Below are 11,793 nucleotides of genomic sequence, written 5' to 3' on the forward strand. Positions count from 1 at the left end.
GGCCTCTCCCGTTGCGGAGCACAGGCTCCGGACGCGCAGGCTCAGCGGCCATGGCTCACGGGCCCAGCCGCTCCGCGGCATGTGGGATCCTCCCATACCGGGGCGCGAACCCGGTTCCCCTGCATCGGCAGGCGGATGCGCAACCACTGCGCCACCAGGGAAGCCCTGCCCCACTTATCTATTCATGTTTTATCATGGATTCTTATTTTAACCAATAGTTTATAATTCCATTACTTATTTTGATGTTCCCCCAGATCTGGCCAGGGGTAGTCCCCTCAAGCTGCCTTTTGTGTCCTTTTGACTTATTCTTATGATTCTTTGAAAACTTCCTTACTTTTTGGCAAAGCAAGATGTTCCAGGATCATTTTGGACCTTTCCGATCCACCATGGTAATCAGCCATTTTTATGAAGAGTTCTGGTTCCTTTTACTGGAGAGTGGTAATGGGAACTAGTTGTGCTCATTGCTACAAGCTTGTCATTTCTTCTAGTCCTGTTCAGCAGAAAAAACTAGGAAATACATGTCTCTGTGTATTTTTATATCCATTTACATATACAGATACATGTGTATGTGAAAAATCATTGAATATACACTGAACCTGCACTTACAGTTCAATAGCAAGGTCTACTCTTCCTTTTTTACAAATTTATAACTCTCTTCCCCAGCTGTGAGAAACCTGCCTTCTGTTATCCTCATTTTTTTTTCATTTGCTCAAGCTTGGGATACAGAGAAGATTGTTTCTGAACTGTTAACTCATGCCACTGCAACAACCCAAATCTAAACCTATTAACTGGAGCTCAATATTGATTTACAGTTATTTTTAGGTAAAATTTATATACATTAAATGCACAAATCTAATGGGAACAATTCAATGAATTTTGACAAATGCACACATCTTTGTTAACCACATCCATAAAAAGGTACAGTTTTTTTTTTAAACATCTTTATTGGAGTATAATTGCTTTACAATGGTGTGTTAGTTTCTGCTTTATAACAAAATGAATCAGCTATACATAAGGTATAGATTTTTTCAGTCATCCCAGAAAGTTGTCCCCCTCAGTCAACAGTGTCCTAAAAGACAGCCCTTTTCCAGTTTTATTTTTTACAGATTAGTTTTTTTGGCTGAGTTTTTAACAACTAATTTTTATATCCAGAGGGTTTTTAAAAGAAATTCAAAAATATTTTAATTTCTTGTAGTTGGATGTTGACCTATGACATATTATTTTTTAGATCAGTTAATGTATATAATGCATCCTTGAACCCAAATGAAATGAATACACTTACCATGGCCTCTGCTGACCCCTTAGTCCCTCCAGTTCACTGTACTTCAGCTACACTGGACATCTTTCAGGTCTCAACCACATTAAATTCTTTTCCACTTTAGAGAATGTGCACTTGCTGTTCCCTCTGTTAAGGAAACACATTTTTCCTAATCTTCACCTGACTGGGTTCTTCTCATCATTCGGATCTCAGCAAACCATCACCTACTCCAAGAGACTGTCCTTGACTACTCTACCTAATATTGCTCACCACTTTTCCTGAGTCATTCTCTGTCACTTCCCCTGTTTTATTTTCTATATAGCTCTTATCACTCTCCTTACTTATCTAGTTATTTATTTATTCTTTGTTATTCCCTCAGAACCTAGAATAATGCCTGGTAGATGTGTGTGTGTGTGTGTGTGTGTGTGTGTGTGTAGGAAGGGGTTCAATTAATATTTATTGGATCAATGAACAATGTAACAATTTGTTATTCTTTATGAAATACGTTCCTTAGTCTCTGAGAATTCTGAAGGATGAAATACTTTCCTTACACAAATTATTAATGAATGTAAGTCAACATTTCTTTCCTTTTACACTTTTTACTCTGCTTAATCTTCTAATGAGCAAATGTACAATATCTTACTGTAATACAACTACATGTAAAAAGTTTACATTCGTTGTTTTTTTTTGAGCAATTACTCAGTAAAAAATATTTCCACTTTGAAATGATGGAAACATTAAACATTAACATTTTAGCTTCATAAGCATTAAGTTAGAGCCATAAAGGAATACTGTCTCTTTCCAAAAGTGGACTTTAAACCTGGCCAAAGGTTGTTTGACTGGGAGATTGCTAAGGGACTGACTTTGCATGAAAATGAAAACTAAGGGATTTGTCCCTGGTGTAACATAAGTAAGAAAGAATGTACTATTAGGGACAGGAGTTGTGGACTCTGGAATATACTCCTCTACTCCGTGACAGGACACAGCTGTTCACACTCACAAGGACAGGTACAAGCAAGCCTTTTGAGTTTGGCTTTGTGTTTATCTACTTGTCGCTTGATGGCTTTAGGATGGAAGGAGTGATAGCTCAGAATTGCATTGATTTTTGCTCATTTAGAGTTCACAGATTTTTAGTTATGGCAACAAAATACCTAACTACTCATATAAAATATCTGAAGCAGTTTCAGAATTTTCATTTATTTGTTAACCTAACAATTCCAGGAAAGACTTTGACAACTATTTGATAGTTTTCTGGATGGAAATGCAGTAGTTATAATTACATAGCTGATTCTTTTCTATAGGAATAGAAACATAGGGGCTATCAGAAGAGGCAACATATATTTTGTTTGTGTGTTTATTTCTAAGGAGCATAGCAGCCACTGATCATGAACCAACAGATGCCAGGAAATCCTTCCCTTGTTTTGATGAGCCCAACAAAAAGGCAACTTATACAATATCTATCGTCCACCCCAAAGAATATAAGGCACTTTCAAATATGCCAGTGGAGGTGAGTATTTTAAATTTTTTAATTTATGCAGATAGTCTGTTTATAATATCAGGTAAATTACCTGCTTTGCTATGAAAGAACCGACTGAATTCTAAAATAAATGTGCTCTAGGGCTTCCCTGGTGGCACAGTGGTTGAGAGTCCGCCTGCCGATGCAGGGGACGCAGGTTCGTGCCCCGGCCCGGGAGGATCCCACATGCCGCGGAGTGGCGGGGCCTGTGAGCCATGGCCGCTGAGCCTGCACGTCCAGAGCCTGTGCTCCGCAACGGGAGAGGCCACAGCAGTGAGAGGCCCGCGTACCGCAAATAAATAAATAAAAATTTAAAAAAATAAATGTGCTCTAATAGCTTATTTAGAGGCTTGAAAATACATTTGGGCAATCTCTTTTCTTTGAGTGCTAGACATCTTTAATTCAAGATATCACATTCCAGTCAAAACACCATGTTAGGTTTTCTAAGCAAGAATGGATACAGTAGACATACATTAGCTGGGTTCTGCTTAAATGAAAGAAGCCCCTAATCATGACAAATTAAAGGCAAACTAATGGAATTACAGATTTAAAAATATTCAAGGGCCTAGTTACTATTCTTGGTTTTCAGTTGAATATAAACCCAGTTTTTAATATAGGGCTACTACAAAAAAATCATCACTTAAATATTGGAATATAGCCACAACTCCAGGAAACACCATGCCCATAGGTATTCTAGTGAACAAGAAGTACTCATTAAATGTAAAAAAAAAAAAAAAAAAAAAAGGCTACAGTAAGTTCTGTTTGTATAATTACTAACATGACCCTTTCCTCTGTTACTGCTCCTCATCTCCAGAATGGGTAACGCAGTTAACTAAAGCATCATTACCTCAAGGTTGAGGTTTATTATCCCTTATACCTTTGACATGTAAAAGGGTGAAGCTCATCCTTAGATATAATTGTCACCTACCTAATACCAGAAAAGCACTGTGCCTACATTACAGCTCCCATCTTTCTGATCCACTATGTGAAATATCATCACTGAAATTCATCCTCTTTCATTACAAGTATTCCTTGAAAAAGCAAACCAAAGCCTTAAGAAGGTTAAAAAGTAAACTGTTGGTGTAAGCTTATCAACTTTTCTTCTGGTGCCAGACATCTGGTTAATTGGGTTTTGATTGGAGAAGAAAGAGGAAAGGATAAACCTAAACTATGACACTCTAATCCAGAAGACTGGATCAGAATAAAATGCCATCAGAATTTTTTGGCATGGAACGGAGAAAATGAAGGTGGGAGGAGCAAGAATGCAAACTTTACTAACCTCTGTTTACGGTTTCCTCATATGACCTTTTTGCTTTGCAGAGTATACACTTCTACCTAGTTCCAGAAACTAGTCCGGGAAGAAGGTGAATAATCTGGGTTCTTAGGAGATTGAAACTACTACTAGGTTTTTATCATAGAGTAACTTTGCTGGGGCTCCAACTCTTCTCTATAAGCATGTGCACATAACATGCTTGCCTTGTCGATGATGCATCAAGTTTTAGTCTAGCCTCCCTCTCTTAATCCTTTTTTAAAGCTTTCCACTGTAGAGTGACTCACTGTGTGGCTGCAGGGCATGTGGAAATGTTTAAACAATGGGTAGCAGGAATTAGGCAACTATTCTTGGATGAAGTATTAGGACTGATGACTGGCTGAGAGAGGAAGGCAAAGCTGGCATGGACAGAAAACCAGACAGATGGGGTCGGTAGCTGCATGAAGTAATGCAATCCTTCTCTCTCTCCATGATAACCAAAGCAGTGACTTTAGTGACCATACCCTGGGTCTCAGATGGAGACAACCAGAGATGGAAAAGACAACCTGACATCCTGCTATGCCTGGTACATCTATTGCCCTCTTGCACATAGTCAAATCAGCAAATACCTGCTTAGTTCTTCCTGTGTGCAAGGCACTGAGCACTAGCCTGTTCTTCATTAAGAGGCCATAGTACCTGCTCAAATATTATGGCCAGGATTGTGTGTTTAATGTAGAAAGATAAACTCCTGTCCAGTTTATATCACAAAGTTGTATTTCTCCCTGAGAAACCTCATATGGTATATAGTTCAATCACTCTTTCACAGTACTAAAAATATTTCCTCTAGTTTTTTTCAACATCGCCAGTTAGGGATAAAATTTCTTTTTACACCTTAGGCGTAAAATTGCTTTTTACACCTAAGGTTTGACAAAGGACTTCTGATTGGAAAGCTAGGTTTGGAGTAATTTTTTATTTGTCTTGTCCATGATTGATCTTTTTATAAATAAAAGATTATCTTTTGCTTTCAACAGAAAGAAGAGTCGGTGGATGATAAATGGAATCGAACAACTTTCCAGAAGTCTGTTCCCATGAGCACTTACCTGGTGTGCTTTGCTGTACATCAATTTGACTCCGTAATGAGGATATCAAATAGGGGGATACCTGTGAGTACCATTATATATTTTTTAAATTTACCACCTATGCATTTGTGATTTTATAATTTTTTTGAATAGTTTTTTTTTTTTTCACACAACAGACCAGAAAAGCCCGTTAGTCACCAGGCTCTGTGAGCCTGATGATACACTGAATAATATAGAAAAATGTAAGCTGAAAGGACCCAGGTGAAAAATAAACAAACAAAACAGCCATAGGAATGGACAGTCTTGAATTATTTTAAGGTGAAAATTCACTATAAGTCCCAAGCTAGCTCCTAAGTATATCAGCACAAAGGTATTAAATATTTGCGCATGCTTAATTTAGTAAAATGATTGGGTGTATGTGTGGGGTCCCAGATGAAGACCAGAGGGACAGGAGGAAACCACAGAGAGATGAATATCCTTCAAGTAACTAAGCACTGAGATGTTTGTGGTGCCATTCCAATATGTAATTCAACATAGGACAACAGCAAAGTATCAAAAAGCATTTTCTAAAAGTGTAAGAAAATACAAATACGCGTTTTTTAAATCAAAATGATGAACTGAATAATTTTCTTCTGAAAAACTAATTACTTTTACCTAATTATTTTTCTCTTTTTGGGGGCCCCCATTTTGCTCATGGCCTGAACACTTGCTAAGCTGTCTAATGGTTAGTCTGCCTCTGTGATACATATTATATATATAAAACATTATAATCTTTGCAATATAATTTTATAAGGAAGAAATCATCACTCCCACTTTACAGATAAGAAAATTGAAATAATGAGTTTAATTAATTTGCTCAAGATCACCCAACTGGCAAGTGGTGGAGACTCAAATTCCAGATTCTTTTCAAACAATGTACCTTGCTAAATGTTCTGAAATGTGATATTCTGAAAAATATCTTTACCTCACTGGAGGGGAGAAATGCTCCTCCCTCCACCCCATCTACAGAAGACAGGCAACCAGAGTTTCCCTCCTGCAAAAACCTGCGGGGTTCTTTTCTTCAAAACTGAACAGAACCTTGCAGAACTTAAAGGCATCTAATGTGAATGTCAATTCAAGGTAAATTCCACCTCTTTGGCATTTGACTGGCTCCCTACCCATTCACTCTAAATTGAAATCTAGCCCTTAACACCCAAGTACAAATGCTTCAGTACAATTTCCCACTCCAGAGAGAATTACAGGAAAACCACACTACTTATATCTACTTGAAAGTAACACCGGTGGGAACCCACACCAGTCTCACAGTACTACATTCTTAGAGCTAAACAGACAACCTAAGACAAAGAGGCATATGAGGAAAACAAGCAACATAAAAGAGAAAATCCAAGACAAACAGAAAAGCACAGTGTGAGTAAATGAGAATAGTTAGGGAAACAAAAAAAAAAGCCATAAAAAATTAAACATTCTGACAACACAACCTTTAATTATTACACTCAGAGAATCAAGAAGATATGATCACCATAAAATAAAAACAGAAAACTATGATAAAACAATCAGAAATAGTAGTTAGAGTTTAAAAAAATAATTTCGAAAGCATGACCTTGCTCTAACCTCCAGGAACTTGTTGCTAATTCCTTCAAAAACCAGAGCCCAATAAGCGAATAGCTTTAGTTCCTGCCAACTGCTTTGTGTCTTTATCAACTCCACGGAGATGCTTATACTGTTTGAAGCCCTGATACATCTTGTGGGTTTTCCACTGTTACACTGCAACTATCATTTCTGTTTGTTTGCAGTGGGGGTACATTAAAGCATCAATATACTGCATGATCTAGAGCCAAAATCTCTATATTACTTGTTCAGCTAAAAAAAAGATTAAGCTAGTTACTTTTTGTGTAATACAACACTTTTAGTAGAAATTTAATGAATCAAAAAACCATTCTTATCCACTCTGTTTCTGACAGTATTATTCTGGTATATTTATCACCTGCTATTCATAGTCAGATTATACTGTGCAGTCCAAAAAAATCTATAATACCCTGACTGAACTCACCATTCTGGCAAGAATCCTTTATATCAGTAAATACTGAATCGAGGCCTATGTTCTTAACTGTTTACCTGGAGTAGCAGATATTAGTACTTCAACCATTCACTATGCTTAAAATGTCCTTGTTGCTCATGAAGATTAGAGGACCCAACCCTAAAAAATTGTTAGGAAAAAAGGTAACCAAGTTTGGAAGGTAGCTCAAAAGACTTAACTCTGCTTATTTCCTTTTTTGAATATTAGTTGCATTATATTTTTTTATTGAGGTATAGTTGGTTAACAATAAAGTTCAGATGTGCAACATAGTAATTCACAACTTTTAAAGGTTATACTCCGTTCATAGTTATTATAAAATATTGGCTATATTCCCTGGGCTGTACAATATGTCCTTATAGCTTATTTATATTACACATAGCTGTTTGTACCTCTTAATCCCTTATCTGTATTTTGCCCCTCCCCTCCCCCTCCCCACTGGTAACCACTAGTTTGTTCTCTATATCTGTGAGTCTGTTTCTTTTTTGTTATATTCATTAGTTTGTTTTATTTTTCAGATTCCACATATAAGTGATATCATACAGTATTTGTCTCTCTCTGTCTGACTTATTTCACTACGTATAATACACTCCAAGTCCATCCATGTTGTTGCAAATGTCAAAATTTCATTATTTTTTGGCTGCATAGTATTTCATTGTATATATATATATATATATATATATATATACACCACATCGTCTCCATTCATTTCTTGATGGACACTTAGTTTGCTTCCATATCTTGGCTAGTAAATATGCTACTATGAACACTGCGGTGCATATATCTTTTTTTTAAAAAAATATCTTTATTGGAGTATAATTGCTTCACAGTGTTGTGTTAGTTTCTGCTGTATAACAAAGTGAATCAGCTATATGTATACATATATCCCCATATCCCAAATCAGAGCAAGATCCTTTTTGACCCACATCCTAGAGAAACGGAAATAAAAACAAAAATAAACAAATGGGACCTAATGAAACTTAAAAGCTTTTGCACAGCAAAGGAAACCATAAACAAGACCAAAAGACAACCCTCAAAATGGGAGAAGGTACTTGCAAACAAAGCAACTGACAAAGGATTAATCTCCAAAATATACAAGCAGCTCATGTAGCTCAATATAAAAAAAAAAAAACCAACCCAATCCATATACCTTTTTGAATTAATGTTTTTGTTTTCTTTGGATGTATACCCAGCAGTGGAATTGCTGGGTCATACGGTAGTTCTATTTTTAGTTTTTTGAGAAACTTCCATACTGTTTTCCATGGTAGCTGCACCAATTTATATTCCCACTGACAGTGTACAAGGGTTCCCTTTTCTCCACACCCTCTCCAGCATTTGTTATTTGTGGTCTTTTTGATGCCAAGTTTTCAGAATAAGTTTGATTTTTATAACATTTTAATGAATTTTTTAAAAATTTCTTTCTTTACTGGAAGGACTATTCTAAATTAAGGTCTCTTAATCTTCCCTGAAGGAATGTATTTAATTCAGGAAGCCACAGAAGATTGCTAATGATCCTTATTCTTTATTTAAATTTACAAAAATAATATTAATAAAAAAGAATATAAAATTCTATGAGGTAAGTTAGATTTTTTAATGTTTATTATGTGTTTTGAAAAATTCTACTGCAGGAATGATAATCACCAAGCATCAAACAACTCAAATTTTGAGTTAAATGAGAAGTAAGCTGCCAACAAACGCTTTGTGTAACCTAAGTGACGATGCTGGGTTTCTTCTCAAACAACACCTCATGGCAGCTGAGCTCTGGAACTCAAAGTTCTGAACACATTGTGAAACTTCAAAGCCACAGCGAAATTACAGTCCTTAGTCACCCAAACTTCAAGCCAAGGTTCTGCATATTTATAATAATTTATCTATGGATAAGGGGCAATCTAAAATTTAGGAAGAATATATCACATTCCTGTGATAAAGCAGTCACAAAGAAAAGTTGAAAAAAACCCCAAAGTATCACTATTCTTTTCTACTAAGTATTCCCCCTCCCCAAATATCTGCCTACTGCTGGAAGAATATTTAGAAGAACATAAACTTATAAAAAATTAAACACATTGATGACCTCCTGTAATATCAACCATGTACCTTAAACACGCATTTATAGAATTTAAAACAATATCAAGTTTCCTCTTCCTCATCCTGGCTACATCAGCATTGATAATAAAATTAAGGGTTCCTTCAATCAGAATGTTTTATCAGTCTTCGTTGAGCACATACTATGTGCACAAGGAGGACACTAAGCCCTGAAGGGAGTGAAATATGCTAAGGTATCTGTACTTCAATTAAGATGTGAAACAGAAGTGGTCACCACTGTCCAGTGTCACCCAACTGTGCTTTAAGGATCTGCTGACCATGCCATTTTTGAGTGCCAAAGATCTCATCTTCTGCTTTAGGGGCCCCTGCAAGGTTCCTGGGCCATTTAAAGGGGTGTGTCTATTTTGAACAGTAGAGATAAGATACAAAAACCTCAAGAGATGAACAGGTGCTGACTCTGCTGGATGATCGGCAGTGGAAAGGCAGACTGTTGTTAATGGGGAGAGTGATCATACATTTTTATCATTTATAAAATATAAATAATAGAGAAGCTGTTATTAATTATGCTGGCATAAGAGGTGTAAGCAGATAAGAAACAGACTTACATTCCTGGGACATTCTAGGCAAACCTGGATGTTTGGTCACCTTTGTCAAAGGAAGATACTCAGCAGACAAGGACAACAAAAACATGGACGCAGAACACAGCAGACCTGCAGGGCTGCCAGGTGGTGGTGGGAACCCTGTAGGCACTGGCTGGGCTTCTGACTAGGGTGATGGTGGTAGTGGTGGGTAGCATCTGTTCAATCTGATTCCTTTCTGTTCACATGGTCTTCCCAAGTTCAGTGCCTTCACCTCAGACTTTAAGACACCCTTCCAGAGCCTTGCCCCTTCAATCTTAGTACCCCTCTACTGGGGTACTAGTTTATTGAGACAGAGCCCTATGGACGTCCCTCCAGTCTCTTTCCAATCTACTGTTACAGCATAAACGATGTGGTTTGCTTTTTTCCTTGCCTTGTTTTTATTGCTAAAATCCTTTTTAACCAGGCTCTTGCAAATCAAAACATTTTGGCTTTCAAATTTATTATATAGGCATGAAAAGCCTATTCTGGACTTCAAAAACTTAACTTCTATTTTTTCCCCCTTCATTCTCCTAGTATTCCTAATGGTAATGTGGATACCACCCACATATAAGGAAGTGCAGACAAAGAAAATTACAGAGGTTACTCATTCAGTGTATTATCTCTAATGATACTAATGTTCTTGATGGGACACACAGAGCTATTATGTGTCAAGAACTGCTTACGCATTAGCTTACTAACTGCTCACATCATCAGATAGGTACTGTTGTTATCTCTATTTTGTAGCTAGGGAAAGTCAGGTTTCATTCTTAGGAGTAGAGAAAAGAAGCAGTATGATATAGTAAAAAACAAACTTTGCGCTGAAGTCTAGTGTCAGTTTTGTCTTACTTCATTTTTCTCATGTACACATTTTTCTCAGGCACACAATGTACACAATGAGGAAGTTTAATTTTAAAACTCTTCAAACCCTAAAATTTGAAATAGAAGTCTACAATCCTTACCTAAAACCTTTGTGTCTAGTTGTATGCTGGAAGTCAGAAATTTTCAGATTTGTGAACGGTAATATAGTATGAATATTGAGTATTATTGAATAACTACAATGGGCTCTGGGGCAGCACGTTATAATCAAACAGTAATATTTCTGCAGCAATATTTTTTAGTGAGAAAAATAAAAATTATTTTTAAAAACTCCTATCAATTCAGGTCAGATGTTACTGACAAATTAGTTTGCTTAGAACATATAAAAAAACTTTTAATTTTCAGAACTCTTTGGACTTCATAATTGTGAAAACTGGGCTAATGAAAGGATTGGGGTAAAGATATCATCAGTGATGCAAAACATTATATTTTATTATTATTAATAGTGCCAGATTCATAGAATTGGTGTGTAGAGTGAGACACTGCATGGTAAGTGCTTATCACATTACCTGGGAATTTTTAAATATCCAGTAAGACTAATAGTTAATCATAATGATTACACATAAAAGAAGTGACAGCAACCAATTAGAATAAATTCTCGTGGACTTACATTCCATCTCTCAAATTCCTGGAGACCCTTAATTAAAAGGACAATATTAACAACTCTAAAAGCGTTCTTTACAGTAGGTTGCCATATGATAAGAGAAAGGCAACAACAATAGTGATAAAGCAGATGTAAGATGTATCACACCTCCCAAAAGAATAATCAGCTGCATATCAGCTTCAGAAAGCACAGATTTTACACCTGACACTAGCTCAATAGATGCAGTGCTTTGAGTTATGACTAATAGTTCCCAGGGACCTCCCTGGCAGTCCAGTGGTTAAGACTCCGCGCTTCCAATGCAGGGGGCATGGGTTCAATCCCTGGTCGGGAAGCTAAGATCCCAGAAGCTGTGCAGTGTGGCCAAAAATAAATAAATTAAAAAAAAATATGGGCTTCCCTGGTGGCGCAGTGGTTGCGCGTCCGCCTGCCGATGCAGGGGGACCGGGTTCGCGCCCCGGTTTGTGAGCATCCCAC

At 36.9% G+C, this 11,793-nt stretch overlaps 1 protein-coding gene across 2 annotated transcripts in view; it reads left to right on the top strand.

The window, feature by feature from the left end:
* ENPEP (glutamyl aminopeptidase) overlaps window positions 1–11,793 on the top strand; it is a 98,135-nt gene that overhangs the window by 12,299 nt on the left and 74,043 nt on the right. For both annotated transcript variants that reach the window (XM_007118401.2, XM_055086173.1), the window contains exons 2-3: window positions 2,624–2,765; window positions 5,055–5,186. In XM_007118401.2, coding sequence (XP_007118463.1) covers window positions 2,624–2,765; window positions 5,055–5,186 — 274 coding nt within the window. The remainder of the gene's footprint in view (window positions 1–2,623; window positions 2,766–5,054; window positions 5,187–11,793) is intronic.

This window comes from Physeter macrocephalus, chromosome 7 (genome assembly GCF_002837175.3).
Source record: "Physeter macrocephalus isolate SW-GA chromosome 7, ASM283717v5, whole genome shotgun sequence".
Taxonomy (NCBI): Eukaryota; Metazoa; Chordata; class Mammalia; order Artiodactyla; family Physeteridae; genus Physeter; species Physeter macrocephalus.